General features: G+C 34.4%; 1 protein-coding gene across 1 annotated transcript in view; it reads right to left on the bottom strand.

Moving 5' to 3' along the window:
* LRBA (LPS responsive beige-like anchor protein) overlaps positions 1–18,073 on the bottom strand; it is a 760,266-nt gene that overhangs the window by 656,700 nt on the left and 85,493 nt on the right. Inside the window, exons 3-5 of the mRNA XM_036887834.2 lie at positions 8,346–8,577; positions 8,031–8,131; positions 2,775–2,870 (exon numbers count right to left, since the gene is read on the bottom strand). Coding sequence (XP_036743729.2) covers positions 2,775–2,870; positions 8,031–8,131; positions 8,346–8,577 — 429 coding nt within the window. The remainder of the gene's footprint in view (positions 1–2,774; positions 2,871–8,030; positions 8,132–8,345; positions 8,578–18,073) is intronic.

The following is an 18,073-nucleotide window of genomic DNA, read 5'->3' on the forward strand; positions in this document are numbered from 1 at the left end:
AAGTTGCAGACTCACACTACCAAATTCAAGACCTACTCACAGCTACTATAGTGAAGACTGTGTGGTACTGACATAAGAATTGATGTCTAGATCAATGGACTAGAATTAAAACCCTAGAAATAAACCCTTATATTTGTGGCCAATTGATTTTTCAGTAAGAATATCAAGGAAATGCAATGAGAAAAGAATCGTTTTTTCAACAAATGTTCTGTGATAACTGGATATATATACAAGCAATAGTATGAAGTTGACTGCTTCCTTACCTCATATACAAAATTAACCCCAAATAGATCACAGATCTAAATGTAAAAGCTAAAAACTATAACTCTTAAAAGAAAAAAATAGGAACAAATCTTCATGACCCTGCATTAACCAAATCCTTCTTAATTATACTACAAAAGCACAAAGAAAGAAAAACACATGAATTGGAGTTTATTATGACTTTTGTGCCTTAAAAATACCATCAAGAAAGTGAAAAGACAAACCAAAAGACTGGAAGAGAGTATTTGCAAATCATACATCTGATAAGGAATCTGCACACAGAGTACATAAAGAACTCTTCAATTTAATAACAAAAGGACAAATGCAATTTAAAAATGGAAAAGATGTGAATAGACATGTCTTCGAAGAACATAAGCAAATGGCCAATAAACACATGAAAAATGCTCAACATCAATAGTCATTACAGAAATGGAAATCAAAATAACAATGAGATATTACTTCACACCCAACAAAATGGCTATAATCAAAATGACACATTAACAAGTGTTGACAAGCATGTGGGGAAGTTGGAAACCTCATAAATTGCAGGTGAAATTGTAAAATGACACAACCACTTTGGAAAACAATCTGCAAGTCCTCAAATGTTTAACGTAGTCAATATGACCCAGCAATTTCACTCCTTACTCATAATAACCCAAAAAGTCCAAATAAACTCAAATATCCACTAATTAATGAATGATTAAACAAAATGCAGCATATTCTTATATTAGAAAATTAGCCATTAAAAAGGAATGAAGCACTGATACATGCTACATGTATGGACCTTGAAAACAGTATGCTAAGTAAAAAAAAGAATCACAAAAGATCAGATATTGTATGATTGCATTTGTACAAACTGTCCAGAATAGACAAATCCATAGAAAGTACAGTGGTTGCCTAGGCCTGGAAAGGTGGGCAGAAATGGGCAGTGACTGCTAATGAGTGCAGGGTTCCTTTTGGGGGTGATGAAAATGTTCTAAAATTTATAATAATGATGGTTGTACAACTCTAAACACACCATACCATTTAACTGTACTCTTTAAATGAGTGAATTGTATGGTATATAAGTTTATAAACTCAAAACTGCTTTAAAAAGATCATGCCACATAAGCTTTTGTTTTGTTATATAACTTACAAATCATTTATGAAGATATATCCTAAACACACATATATTCTTTTCATGTTTAAGATTTCCCAAAAAACATGAAAACATAATAAAGCCAAATTTATGTAATAATACTATTGAGACTTCAAGAAGCTGATTTTAAATGAATGTTGCTTTAAGAAAAAAATAAAAGTATACATAAGTCAGGGTGTATATATATGTTCCCTCTCACCAAAAATTTAGAGTAGAAGATGTGAAAGCTTTGTAAAAATAATTTATCCATGAATTTTTAACTTCCCTTTAAAAGCTATGTTGAAGGAAGAGTCACTGAATATATTTAGAACACCTATTCTCTAAAAATTCCAAAAGCTGTTTAGCTGAACTGCCCACTTCCAATGTAAATGTCAATAAATGGAATGGACACATTACAATCTCAACTATAAATAATAAAATTACAACATGCATTTTTTTAAAAGGTTAATCTTATGAGAATACTTTATGTTAGAAGCAAATGATAGGCTCAATGCCAAGAAAGTAAAGTTTTTCTGGAAAGCTTCAAATCTAAAATGCTTATTAAGGAAAAAGTAAAAGGGAAGAACAATATAAGCAATAAAAGTTTCAAAAGAAAGCTAGGTATTGTGTGTGAAACATTCAAATATCATTTTAAGACATTCTTTTCTTTCTGAAGTTATTGCTTGGCTACACAGGGCCTAACAAAGAAGTAAGATATGATATTATGAGAAGCAAAGTAAAAAATGATTAAAAGCTCATAAAAAAACAGGTTGAAATACCTTCAAAAAATGTTTCCTTTAAACAGGCAGACCAATGTAATAATGAGAAGATTAAAAAGCTTCATAACATATGTACATTACATAATGCTCTCCTATAACACACTGGAACATTACAAATATTACTACCATACAAAACTATCTTATTAATAAACTGATAAACAACTTAGAAGAATGCTGAGATTGATATGATATGAAACTCACAAGTCTGGAAAAGTTGCCAGAAAATTTCAAAGAGTTCTCTAGACCAGGTGCAAAGGAAACAGGAATAGGGAAATGCAAGGCTAAAGAAAGATGTCCTCCAGAAAGATAGAAAGTGAACACATTATACATTCTGTATTTGAGAATGCAGAGATAAAATCATAAGACAACATGGTTTATCTTCAAAAGAATTGGAATCTTATTCCAATGCTACTATCAGCTGTGAATGGGCAGCTTTCTTAAATACTTTGAGCCTCTATTTCTTCACCTCTGAAAGAGGAAAAAGTAATGTGCACAACTGCTGTATTGACTAAGTCAGGTGATGCAAAGAAGATTCTACCTAACAAAGAACCGACAGGGGAATTTACAGGAAGCAGAGGAAAGAACTCCAAGTGATTTCCTCTTTAGGATTTACTTACCGCAGCACTTTTTCCTGGAAAATTGAAAAAGGCATCAGGACCATACTTCTGAGGCATATGCTTTAACACAGACAGCAACTTCCCAGCATGTGGAGGCTATCAAAATAATCAATAATACAATCACCACATTATTCACCATAAAACAAAAATACTTATTTTCAAGTAGGTATATTTCAATATACCCAAGAATAACCAAATAATGGTATAATCTAAAAAACATAAAATAGCCAACTACTTTAAGGAATATACAAAGCACTGTAAGGCATTTTTTTGTAATACTATAGGATGAATGAGATGTTGGATAAATATGAGCAAGTATCACCTGAAATTCTGAACACTGCCACAAAAATGATCTTTTAAAATTACAAGCTCCATCAACCTACCACCCATCCCTCTTTAAAACACTTTTAAGTTTCACAAATGTTTACTATGTTGCACTCTTAAAAGCACTTAGAAATAAAATACATTAACTATATAACCATCATAATCATGGTACTATTACTATCCAATTTTGTAGAGGAATCTGAGGCAGAGGAACAAGTCCAAGGTCACACAGGTAGTAAGTGAAAAGGTGGGGATCACAACTCAAGACTCCAGATTCCATGCTTTTAACCACTACACTTTCATCTTAATATTATGTTATCTCTCCTGTAGCTTCCCATTGCTTCTAAAATAAAGACAAAAACCCTAACTATAACCTAAAAAATACTTAATCTACCTTATTAGCCTCATTTTGCATCTAAAGTTTCCCCTTCTCTCTGCTCTCCATCCACAATGCCTTCTCTGTCTTCGTCCCATAAGGAGGCATGAGCACAAGCTATTCTTTGTGCTTAAAAGTTTCTCACAGGCCAACTCCCCTCCCCTCTTAACTAAATAAATTTTACCTGTCTTTGAGAACTCATCTTAATGGTCACTTCTTCAGGGCAGTCTTCCCTGACCTCTGACACTGGATCAAATCTCTCTATCACATTTAATTTTACAATAATTCCTCTACTATATATCATGTATAAAAGTTATAATACTGTATTTATTTGAGCAACGTCTCTTTGACACATGTCTACTCTAACATAGGAAACCAACAGCTAAAATGAAAAAAGCTCATTTGCACTTAAAGAACAATCAGATATGCATTACCATTTTAATCAGTTTGCAAAAAGGATAAAGTGTAGTACTTTCCTCTTTTGTTAAAAGGTAAAAGTTCAAAACAAGGTCAAACTACAAGTGAAATTACTGGCTTGCCTTCATCTTATTTGGAAGCTGCTCTAATTACCACTAGTAACTCTAAAAGAGTTTGGCAATCCTTTACCTAAGTGTTAAGTGGAAAGCTTCATTCTTAAGTGGTTGAGAGATTTTCAATTTAACAACACTGCTTAGTTATAAAACTGTAATAACAAGTAACTATTATCACACTGATTTTTTAAAACAAATTCCAAAATTGAATAACCAAAAATAACTCCGCAGTCAAAAATAAAAATACAGTAGAATAGCATTTCCATCTAGACAAATCATTCCTCAAAATTTCCTTTTTTATAAATGAAAACAACAAAAGAATAAGCATGTCCCTCCAGACACTGCTGAAGGGACTGTATATTTGGAAAGCCTTTCAGAAAATAATTTGGTAGTCATATTTCAAAAGTCTTCAAAATATAAAAATCTGAGCTAAATAAGAAAAGCAGATATAGGTTTAGAAACAGGAATTTTTCCCTGCACTGACATTACAACAAAAGCTAAATAAACATAATAAATTTGGCTTTGTTTCCTTAGTAGTTTATTATTTTTTCCCCTTAATTCCTAAACCTCATTCTACTCCCAATCTCATAAGCAACCATGTTAACATGTTTAATCATTTTATATGTCCCTCAGAAATGTTTGTGTAATTGTAACTTAAATGACATTGGGTTAGCTATATCATTCTGTTTCTTACTTTCCTCTGTCTTTGCATCTGTTCATTATCACTCTATGTACTAATTCTAACTGCTATATAATAATATATCCTATGCATCTAATAACATTTTATCTACCTACCCCCCTAATGATAAACACCCATGTTGACAATTCACTGCCATCAGAAATAATTCTTTAGTGAACATTCTTAGGTATATTTCTTTGTGGTACTACATTGAGAATTTCTTGGAACATGCACTCAAGAGCAAATTACTAAATCACTGGATATGGGCATAATCTATGTGACTAAGTAGTACTATATTACTCTTGAGGTTCCCTCAACTATTGCTCATTCCAACCAGTAGCCCACAGTTTTAAAATAACCCCATCCCCCAATTATACTTGCTATTATCCAACTTTATAATCCTTGATACTGACAGATATAAATAACATATCAATATTATTTTAACTGGAATGTCTCTAATTATTAGTGATTTTGTGTTTGAATATGAGGTTTCTATTTCTGTAAATACCCGTTCACATTCTTCACTATTTTCTTATAGTTTTCTATATTAACCAATATAACAAAAATATATTAACTATATGTTCTAAATAAATAATTTGAATATAAATAAAAAATAAAATCAATATACAGAAAGCCATGACTTACATTGGTTTGACTCACAATTTTTCAACTTTACAATGGTGTGAAAGCTATATACATTCAAATGAAATTGTAGTTAGAATTTTGAATTGTGATCTCCTCCTGGGCCAGCAATATGCAGTATGATACTCTCTCATGATGCTGGGCAGCAGCAGTGAGACACAGCTCCCAGCCAGCCACGTGGTCATGAGGGTAAACAACTGATACACTTAAACCATTCTGTACACCTACAACCATTCTATTTTTCATTTCTGGCACACTATTCAATAAATTACATGAGAGAGTCAACACTTTATTGTAAAATAGACATTGTGTAGGCTGATTTAGTCCAACTGCAGGCTAATGAAAGTGTTCTGAGAACATTTATGGCAGGCTACTAAGCTATGTTGTTTAGTAGTTTAGGGGTATTAAATACATTTTCGACATGGTATTTTCAAGTTAGGAGGTATTTATCAGGGACACCCATTTTAAGACAAGCAAGATCTGCACTTACTCTTCTGGGCATGACACAGTAACAGGACTTAGACTTACCAACACACTGTAAACAACTAGAGAACTGGACAAAATGTATAAAACAAAAACTGTTTCTGGACATGGAAAAAAAGGTGGCTCAAGACTGCTGATCCTTAAGAAAGGGAAACAAAATGAACCATGAGATTACCCAGACTTTTCTACATAGGAGCAATTTCCATATTGCATGGAGAGAAAAATCAAATAGAACTGAAGGTCTCATTTAGTTGATGAGGCAGAAATTGGAATATGAGTATTCTCAAGTGGACAGAGCTCAGGGCAGAGAACTACAGAGTAAAGAACAATGCAGGCAAGAAGCTCCAGAAATGTGCATTGAGTCTTTGGCTTAATACCAAACCATACCTACCATAAAACTCAACAAAGTGAGGCCACAATATTGACAGCTTAAGTCAAAGACTTCCCAGAGCTGATATAGAGCCAAGAATTGTTTGAGACCCTAGTAGGCACTGTGGAGAGACCACATTCTTGCACTACTTCTTGCCCCATGTCTAAGACTTAGGTTCATTCACAGGGACCCTAGAAGAATCAGACCTGAAATATGGTTAACCTAACCCTAGAGTAACAGACAATCCAGATCTGACAAAAAAAAAAACCCTTTAAACTAGCCTAAAAGGATAAAGTTGACTCATAAGTAACTTATTTGCCTGCCTAACCAGTCTAACAATCTTAAAGAATATGATAAAATCCAGTACTTAACATGGAACAATTCACTTTGTCTAACCTCACTATATGGAAAATTCACTAGCCTAAGAAGCAGGAAAATGTGACTACAGGCAAAATCAATGAGAAATCAATGAGTAAAAGCCTGATCTACAAAATGACGACAGATGGTAGAATTAGTAGACAAGTACATTATAGTAACTATTATATTATAAATGTGCTAAATACTCCCAAGGACTTAAAAGAAAACATCAACATAATGAAGGAGAAATTAAAGTTATTGAAAAGAACCAAACAGAATTTATAGACATAAAAAAAACTGAAATTTGAAATTTTTAATGGATGAAATGAACACACTGGAAAGGAAAAGATCAGTTACCTTAAAATATCTAAATATCTTCAACTTAACCCACTCAGTAAAAAAAAGCTCTGGAGTTAATTGGACCCACCCTCCTCATACCTCCAAAATATCTTAAAGCAATCTAAAATGAGGCATAAAGAAAAAAGTCTGAAAGGAAAAAGTAAACAGATCACAGTGACTTGTGGGACACTATCAAGAGGGCTAACATACACATAACTGGAGTCCCAGAAGAAGGCAGCGGGGGAGGAGAGGGAGAAGAGGGAAGAAAATGATAAAGAAATAATGACCAAAATGTTTCCAAATTTGGTGAAAATTATGTAAACCCACAAATGCAAGAACTCTAATAAGGATAAATACAAGGTAAACTACATCAAGAACAAAGTAAAATTGCTGAAAATCAGTCATAAAATTTTAAAAGCAGCAAGAGAACTAAAGTTTGATACAAAGAAAATTAAGTCTAACTATTTTAACAAAATGGTGTATAACTGCAAAGCACAAATTTAGATATACTTAGACCTAGATTAAGAATCAGATGGCTGAGGAGCTGCTGTGGATAATGATCTCTAAATGGCACTAAAATAAGCCTATAAATGTAAAAAAAAAAAAAATTGAGAAAATATTTACTAGTATTCCTCTAAGGGTAAGCAAGTGATGGAAAGAAACAATTTGATAAGGCACCTGGAGTTCAAATAAGTTCACCACCACTACAATCCATTGCAAAGGACCACTAAATTGTAGCTAAGAAGAGTGGATCCAATTACCTGCAGAACTTTTGTTCACTGAGTGGGTTAAGTTTAAGAACCACAGCTAAACTACTCAGGTAAATAGAATGAGAAGCTCAGTACTGCTACCTAACACTTTCCTTTCTCTGTCCTTATCCTTTTCCTCTAATAAATGATGAATGCATATTTGAAGAATAACTATTTGAAGAAAGACCAAGTTATTAGCCTGCTTGGAACACCTAATTCTAGGTGTACACGTCAACATGGCAAAAGGAGCTATATCAGCCTAACTGCTATCTTAGTTGATCTCTTCCACTCAGTTTGACATTTTCCCCCCTGTGTAATAATATCAGTTGTTTACAAGTCACTAATGTGTTTGGGGAGAGGGATACTTTCAAATACCAAAGAGTATTCAGGTTTGTTTGTTTTTTTACCCATTGTCCTTTATCTCCTTGAAGTTTACTGAAGAACAGCTTTAGTTCTCGAACTGTCAAATTATAGCTAGCCAGCACTCCCAACATGTCAACTAAAAGATCTGGAAACAAAAGAAAAAGTAAAATTAAACTACTTATAGTTCTTGAAGGTTTAAACTACACTGTGCTTATGTAAGAGTTTGGACAATAAAGTTTCAGGTACATGTTAGATGCTCCAAAATTTAATAAGTTATTAATAAAATAAATAAAAATACAGTATTTAATAATTTCAAACTTTATTTCTTCCCATGAATAGTACTACAGAAAAAGTCATACCTGCTATCATATTGCCAACTTTTTCAATTTTCCCAAGCACTTTTTCAACAAGGCCTACATCAGTACAGACTTGAAGATTTCGTATGCTTTTCTTCAGAATGGCTGTAAACATGCTCCAGACTTCTGCTTGGCAGGTAATATCACATTTTTCTAGTAGGTCCACCATGCAGATGATACTCTCACCTTCTTGAATAATGAAATTCATTTCCAAATCAAACTGCCCGCCAACCAACTTCCAAGGAAGGGAAAAAAAAAAGTAAAAGTGTTATTGCTTCTTCAATATAACTACAGCACAGTTCTATGCCTTACATTAGCAATATATACCCATAGTCTTCTCTATCCATTACAGTAAAAGGGTCTTTAAACACATATACACACATGCATGCATACACACACACACACACACACACACACACTGGTCTAAAAAATAAAACTTCTGAAGAAACCTTCAAGTTAAGACAGTACAATCAAGACTTAGAATATAACAATGGAAATATTTTTCAACAAAAACCAAAAATGCCTTAGATAAATCACTACCTACTGACCTGATACACATGAAGATTTAACTTTGCTCTATACTTACTTCTAATTCAGCATTTCATTATGAATTATGAACTCTGCATACTACCCACAACAGCCTTAGACTCCTTTGCTGTATCTATACAAGTTATCAGCTCACAGCAAAAATGAAAAGCTGAGAAAATCTCAGAGTAGACACAAAACTTGGAGTTTGTATTTCTCAAATTCCTGGTTTATTGTATCTATCCATTTTGATCCCTTCTACTACCCTGTCAATAATCAGGATAGCTTAACTAGTCACACACCCAAAGTCAATAATCAAGAGAACTTATTTCATTGATGCTACTATCAGAAAATCCATCCACAGAAAACTACTGACCCCACTTTGCCATCTCACCCATGGCAGTCTAACACTGAGGGAAGGTTTTTACATTTTCACAAACCCTAATTGACTAAAGGAATTAAAATACTTTAGAATTACCTTTACAGAGTTATACTGGTTAACTAGATTTTTTAAAGATCTTTGTCATTAACAGTTACATACATGATTTACCTACACTCCTGTCCCTGTAAATACTTCTTGGTTTTTGATTGTGCATTCCTAAACCCAAAAGGTAGGCAGTAGTTAGGAGAAAGTGAACTTTACAAAATAATCCAACTAATACACATGACCATAGAGTTTATTCCAGAAAGCAAGGAAGGTTCAGAATCAGAAAATCAATTAAAACTCCTTCCAGCCAGAGATCAATATGGGTCCCAGGTTCTGCCAAAGACACACACTTTCATGAAAAAGAAAAAATGGAAAAATGAGCAACATGAGGCAGATCTGCACTCTGGGAGGTAAGAATTCCTGGCAAACACAGCAGTAGAGATTTGGGTCCTTTAGGAAAGCTCTAGCAGAGATTTTAGTGTATAATTCTTTGCATTATCGGTAACAAGTAGCATAAGTAGATGACAGCTGGGTTTCTGCTAAGAGTCCCTTGGTGTGATTGTGCCAGTTCTCCCAGCTACGCGGTCTTGAACATGTATGCTTGGTTCCCTAATCCACCCATAAATTCTGTAAGGTTTTAGAACTGTGATATAGACTCTTTTTTTGGTTTTGTGAATATTATGTGCTTGTTTTGTCTTTAATTTCGATCCGTAAGTAATCTCAAACATTAAAAAGCTGCAAAATAGTATAGTTCCTGTATACCCTTTACCCAACTTTCCCTAATATGAATATATTACATAATCATAATCATTAAAACCAGGAGATTAACATTGATACAGTATTTTAACACATCTACAGATCTTACTAAACTGTTGCCACTTGTCACACTAATGTGCTTATTCTGGTCCAGGATCAGCACCCTACAGTCTTCTCCACACTGAACAACTTCCATGATTTTGACTTTCATAATTCTTTGGCTTTCATGATTTTGACACTTTTGGAGTATACCTGTCATTTATTTTATATATTCTTCCAGTTTGGATATTTCTTCATATTTAAATTTAGGTTATGTATTCTGAGCAAAAACATCCCAGAAGTGATGTGTGCCCTTTTCAGTGTGTCATTTTCGATGGTACCTGATGTCAGCAGGTCTCACTATTGCTGAAGTTAACTTTGATCACTTGTTTAAAGCAGTGCCTGTCAGATTTTAAAGTTATCTTTCATTTTTTAATTACGACATATCTTGTAGAGAATACTTTGAGACTACATAATTACATTGTTTCTCAACATACTTTTAAGCATCCCTTGATGGACCTTACCTGCAACTGTTATTACTGTGGCACTGATACATGGTGATTTTTTATTTCTATTATACTTTATACATTTAATTGAAAAGACTTCCTTTAATAACACAACACACCTGAGAAGCCAGCATCATGCTTAACAGAAAAATTGGAATGATTTCCATGAAAGTCAGAAAGACTAGAATGCACTATCATTTGACATTATTCTATAAATATACAAGTCACGTGTAGTCAAAGGCAGCAAAATGGATATGTATAGTAATTTTATTTTCAGATTATATGATATATATCTGGAAAACTGAAGAGTTTCAATTGAAATTTTACTATAAATGAGAAAAGTATTTGGTAATGGAACTATTAATATAGTTAATATAAATCAATCTCAAAAGAATTATGCTAAAAAGTTGGACACAAATGGCTAACAATCAGAAATTCATTCTATTAACAAAAATTTATTCTACACATATACATAAGTAATAATGTTAGATATAAGAACTTCACTGAGCATTTTTTATATAGAAAAGAGAGGAAATTATCCCCTTCAAAAAATTATAAGGTAGTAGTAAAGCTGTGTATAACTATACAACGGAATATGATGTAGCCTTTGAAAAGAATGATGCATCTCCAGTGACATGACAAGATCTCTAAAATACATTGTTTAGGTATGAAAACCAAGGTGGGAAAAGTGTGAATACTAGGCAACAATTTGAGTGCAAAGACTCAAGCAGACATATACCCAAGAATGATATGCAAGAAACTAAATAGTGATTGCTTCTGAAAAGGCAACTGAGCATAGGGGGGAAGAGGGAAAAGGGGGAGTTTTACACACACACACACACACACACATGGATATCCTCCACACAGACCTAAATAGGTCAAAAACCTAGCTACAACTAACTTGAGGCTTTACCTTTACCTTAATATTACTTGCATCAATCTTTCATTTTGATCTGTTTATTACCATCAGTAACCACCCTTCCAAGAAGCTACAGAATTAATTTTTGAAAGAAATTTCCCCCAAAACCCCAAATATTTCAACAGCCTTCCAACTGAGTTTATACAGTGAGAGCAGTATCCACACAGGTGTTTTAAATATTTATCCATAGCTTTAAATATTACAAAACATGCCTTTCAAGGAGAAAATTGATGGCAGAAATTGGTACATGGGAATATGTAGCATATTTGATATACTACTGTATGTATGCATATCTATTATATCTAAAAAGCATGCACAGAGACTACCGTATGTCATGTTAACCCTTTCTAATAGTTATTTGAAGCTGATCAACCTTCAAACACAAATTTGTTTCCAATGACAAGGATCATAATCCAAGTCCAGGCTTTGGCTAGTTATTATCTGAGCTGTAGTAATGGCTCTGCACTACAAAATGTAATCTTCCCAAATGTCACAGTAAGTTATGAATATCTGAGCAGCCTAATGCACTTTACTAGCCATGAAATGTGAACATGTAATCTTATTACCTTTTTTATGGTTGTATTTTTTTGAATAATGTAGCCTAGAAACTGATGTATACTCTTTTTCTGCATTTTAGCATGATTTGGTCTCCTTGCTATATAGAACATTTTTCAAAACTCTCCATTTCAACATATTTTAGTCTTGGGGTGAACTTCATAAACAATTTTTATAGCAACCTTCAGGGTGGTGCTTTCTATAGGTTATAGTTTAATGTACAAGATTATAGAAATTTTAAAGCATATTACTCAAAGAATTCAAATAAACCTTCACAAGTCTTGTATTAGCACTTTAATTGGGCATGATTATTTTCTTCTCAATTGTTACGTTAACAAATGTTTCAAGCTGAAATTAGTCACTAAACCTAACTCACTTGTATTTTCAGAAAACCAAGAAACACAGAGACCAAAAATAATTATTTTCTCTTCAAAAGATTTATAATACTGGAAAAACTATAATATAAAGAAAATGATAATGCTTTAAAGTAGTATTAGTGTTTTCCCTGGAAACACAACTTTTTCCTCAAAAAATGTGGTAATTCTTCCTCAAAAGATGTGGTAAGAGTAAACTATAGCAGAAAAACAGGACAGAGTACAATCACAGATTATGCCCCAACTAGATTTTTCTATATCTTGTGGCACATCACTTTTTTCTCTGGACCTATTCATTTGTAGAACGAACTAAGAGTAAGCTTCTTTTATTTACCAGCATCCTTCAAAACATATTTATTTTTTCAAAGTGCCAATCTCAAGGTATCCAACTTATCCTTAAAAATCCATTCCTAAGTGAATGTGATCTTATACATGTTTTAAAGTCACCAGATACTTATTAATAAGAAGAAGTTGAGGAAAAACTACAGTGCTCTGGATGGACCACTAGTTTCTCAATTTACATTTTCTTCCTCTTCCACTGTGAAAGAGTTTGGTACATGGGGACCAGGCAAAGGACCACTTTCCAGCTCTCCTCGAAGTTACTAGTTATGTGATCAAGTTCTGACGAATGAAGAAAACAGTAATATATGCAACTTCTTGGTGCTACTCTTAAAAATAAGGAAATTAACTTTTCTCTGCAAGATGCTGAAATAATGCCAAGAGCTAGAATAACCATCTTAGAATCCATGCTGAAGTCACATGTTAAAAATAACAAGTAGAAAGATCTATGGATCCTGGCAGTTATAAAGTTGCCTCAGTAGCCCTGGACCCATTCAACCACCCAAACTTTCACCTGTAGGACAAATACACTTCTACTTCATGGAAGCCACTGTTACTTGGGGACTCTGTTATATCATCCGAAAACCTATATCCTGACTAATATATATGCTAATCCTATTACTTGCATTTTCTCAGACATTGAAAAAATAATTTTTTAACTATCTCAAGTGACATACCTCATTACCACTTCTTATACTAGGTGTCAACACAACAAGGTCAACTCACCAACAGCATGTATTTTGACTTACTTTTAAGAGATAGTGGTGTGCCCTAAATTTAGGAACTACACAGTAGTTTATTCTGTTTTCTTACCAAATAGTTTATTACCTGCTCTATACCACCACGATGTCAGATGCCCCTTGCTACGGGCTGAAGTGTAACCCTCTCCTCCAAAAGATTATGTTGAAGACCTAACACCCAGTACCTCAAAATGTGACCTTAGTTGGATATAAAGTTGTTTCAGATGTAATTAGTTAAGACAAGGTCACTGGGGTGAGCCCAAATCCAATGACTGGCATCCTGAAAAAGAGGGAAAATTTGGACAAAGAAACATGTATACAGCGAGAACACCATGTGAAGATGAAGACAAAGGTCAGAGTGATGCTTCTAAAAAAGCCAAGGAATGCCAAAGAATCACCAGCAAACCACCAGAAGCTAGGAAAGAGGCATGGAACATAATTCTCTCTCAGGGCTCAGAAAAAACCTACATACAGTGCCCACACAATTAACTTGGACTTCTAGCCTACAGAACTTTGAGGCAATACATTGATATACTCTAAACCACTTAATCACAAGTATACCTTGGAGATATTGCAGGTTCAGTTCCAGACCACCACAATAAAGAGAGTCAAATGAATTTTTTTGTTTACTAGCACATACAAAAGCTATGTTTATGCTACACTGTAGTTTAATAAGTGTGCAATAGCATTGTTTCTAAGAAAAATACAATGTACACAGCTTAATTTAAAAATAGTTCATTGCTAAAAAAATGCTGACAATCATCTAAGCTTTCAGTGAGTTGTAATCTTTTTGCAGGTGGAGAGTCTTACCTAGATGCTGATGGCTACTGACTGACCAAGATGTCTGTTACTGATGGTTGGAATGGCTGTGCTGATTTTTAAAGTTACCTAACAATGAAATTTGGTACATCGATTGACTCTTACTTGCACAAACTATTTCTCTGTAGAATGCAAGGCTTTTTGACAGCATTTTACCCACAGAATTTCTTTCACAATTAGAGTCAATCTTTTCAATCCTGTAGCTGCTATACCAAGTTTATGGAATATTCTAAACCTTTCGCTATCATTTCAACAATCATCAACAGGAATAGAGTCCATCTCAAAAAACTACTTTCTTTGCTCATCCATAAGAAGCAACTTATCATCTGTTGAGTTTTTATGAGATAGACAGCAATTCAGTCACATCTTCAAGTTTCACGCTATACACATCTAGTTCTCATGCTGTTTTCACCAAATCTGCAGTTCTCCACTGAAGTCTTAAAGTTATCCATGGGGGTTCAGTTTAACCTCTTTCAAACTCCCGTTAGGTAATTTTGACATTTTGACCTTTTCCCATGAATCTCAAATGTTCTTAATGGCATCTAGAATGGTGAATTTTTTCCAGAGGTTTTCAATTTATTTTGCCCAGATCCATCAGAGGAATTAGTATCAATAGTAACTATTGCCTCACAGAATGTATTTCTTAAATAGTAAGTCTTAAAAGTCGAAATTACTCCTTGATCTTGGATCTAAGTGCTTGTGTTAGCATGCAAGAAAACAACACTAATCTCATTTCCCATCTCCATAAGAGTTCTTGTGTGACCAGGTGCACTGTCAATGAATGAGTAGTCATATTTTGAAAGGAATCTCTCTTTCTGAGCGGGAAGTCTCAACCATGGATTTCAAATATTCAGTAAACCATGTTGTAAACAGATGTGCTCTCATCTAGGCTTTGTTGTTCCAATTATAGAGCACAGGCAGAGCAGATTTAGCATAATTCTTAAGGGCCTAGGATTATCAGAGTAGTAAATGAGCGCCAGCTTCAAATTAAAGTTAACAGCTGCAAAATCCCCTAGTAAAAGACTCAGCCTGTCCCTTGAAAGTTAGAAGCCAGGCACTGATTTCTCCCATGAAAGTCGCAGATGTTACGTTCTTCCAATAAAAGGTTCTTTTGTCTACCTTGAAAATCTGTTGTTTGGGGTTGCCACCTTCATCAATTACCTTAACTAGATCTTCTGGTTAACTTGCTGCAGCTTGTTTATCATCACCTACTGCTTCACCTTGCACTTTATGTTATGGAGGTGGTTTCTTTCCTTAAGCTTCATGAACCAACCTCTGCCAGCTTCAAACTTTTCTTCTACAACTTCCCCACCTCTCTCAGCCTTCAAAGAATTGAAGAGAGTTAGAGCCTTGCTCTGGATTAGGCTTTGCTTAAGGGAATGTAGTGTCTTGTTTGACCTTCTATCCAGACCACTAAAACTTTCTCCATATCAGCAATAAGGCTGTTTAACTTATTTGTATGTTCAATGGAGTAACATTTTTAATTTCCTTCAAGAGCTTTTCCTTTGCATTCACAAAGTGTCCATCAATAGATGAACAGATAAAGAAGACATGGTATGTGTATACAATGGAATATTATTCGTCCATGAAAAAGAAATACTGCCATTTGCAACAGCATGGATGGACCTAGAGGGTAGTAAGTAAAATAAGCCAGGAGGAGTAAGACAAATACCATATGATTTCATTTATTTGTGGAATCTAAAAACAATATAAAACAAAAAGAACAAAACAGCAATAGACTCATACAGATATTGAGAAGTAACTGGTGGTTACAATGGGGAAGGTACTGGGGTGGGTGGATGAGTTGGATGAGGGGGATAAAGAACATGCAAATAAAATCTCAATCATAATACAAACTCGTCACAGGAATGGAAGTGAAGCATGTAGAATATACTCAATAGTCTTGTAACATCTTTCTATGTTGACAGATAGTAACTGCACTAGTTGGGGTGAGGATTTTATTATGTGTGTAACTGTTGAACCACTGTGTTGCATACCTGAAACCAATGTAGTATTGTATATCAACTATACTTCAATAAGAAAATACACTTAAAAGAAACCGTGCTATGAATAATATCACTCAACTACGTTTTAGGTGAACAGAAGGTCTTTCAAGTTTTCAGATAAATGGTTAAATGCAACCTATTTGTTTTTCATAGGCTTCTTTTTATGATTTATGGAATATAATGATCAAAGAGACATATTAAGATTACTTTAGGGGAAAAAAATGTGAGCAATCAAATCAAACTAAAACCTCATTCCTTCTTCAACAATTCAGCACAAAAGCCAAATAACAGTCCTCCCACATTAAATGAGGGTTACTCTGTGTGCCAAAAGGGTTCATTTTATGGCTTCCCTTGGATCACTCCTGAGAACAAACAGCCACCATGTAATGAGGATATTGAAGCAGCTCTGAGAGAGGCCCACTTGCTGAAGAACTGAGACTTCCCACCAGTAACTAGCACCAACTTGCCAGTCATGTAAATAGCCTTGGAACCAGGTCCTCCAACCCTAGCTAAGCCTTCAGATGACTACAAATGCAGCCAACATCTTAAATGCAACCTCATGAAGAGACCCTGAGCCAGAACTATCCAGCCAATATGCTCCCAAATTTCACAGCAATTGCAAGCTGATATTTAATACTGCTTTAAGCTGCAAGGTTTTAGGGTAATTTGTTACACACCAATAGATAACTAATGTAATCACAAATCAATCAGTTAGTAATTGGGGAAAACTTTTTTACTCTATTTCTGTACTATGTTAATTTTTTTAATACTCATACAAATACAATACAAAACAGTAACTTACATGTACTGAGGGATTACTAAGAGCTAATCACATAAAAATACAATAAAAATATAAAACAATACCAATAACATTCATTAAGGATTACTGTAAACTATGTACTGCAATAAGCACTTCGTGAATTATTGTTTCTAATTATCTCCCATAAAAAACCCATATTAAGACATATGCACGCCTATGTTTATCACAGCACTATTTACAATAGCCAAGAAATGGAAGCAACCTAAGTGTCCATCAGTAGATGAGTGGATAAAGAAGATGTGGTACATATACACAATGGAATACTACTCAGCCACAAGAAGAAAACAAATCCTACCATTTGCAACAACATGGACAGAGCTAGGGGGTATTATGCTCAGTGAAATAAGCCAGGCGGAGAAAGACAAGTACCAAATGATTTCACTCATCTGTGGAGTATAAGAACAAAGAAAAAACTGAAGGAGCAAAACAGCAGCAGACTCACAGAACCCAAGAATGGACTAACAGTTACCAAAGGGAAAGGGACTGTGGAGGATGGGTGAGAAGGGAGGAATGGGGCGGGGGGAGAAAGGGGGCATTACAATTAGCATGTATAATGTGGGGGACTGGGCATGGGGAGGGCTGTACAACACAGAGAAGACAAGTAGTGATTCTACAGCATCTTACTACGCTGATAGGACAGTGAGTGTAATGGAGTATGTGGGGAGACTTGGTGATGGGGGGGAGATTAGTAAACATAATGTTCCCCATGTAATTGCAGATTAATGATACCAAAATTTAAAAAAACCCATATTATCTCCACTTAACAGATGTAGAACTGAAACATAAACAACCTGCCCAAACTCACAATGTACTAACATGGCTGAACCAGGGTTGTGATACTGTGTAATGCCTGTATTTAATAAGCTGTGTCCGATACTGCAGACTAGCTCACTCAGCATTCCTTCC

This window comes from Manis pentadactyla, chromosome 1, assembly GCF_030020395.1.
Source record: "Manis pentadactyla isolate mManPen7 chromosome 1, mManPen7.hap1, whole genome shotgun sequence".
Lineage (NCBI taxonomy): Eukaryota > Metazoa > Chordata > Mammalia > Pholidota > Manidae > Manis > Manis pentadactyla.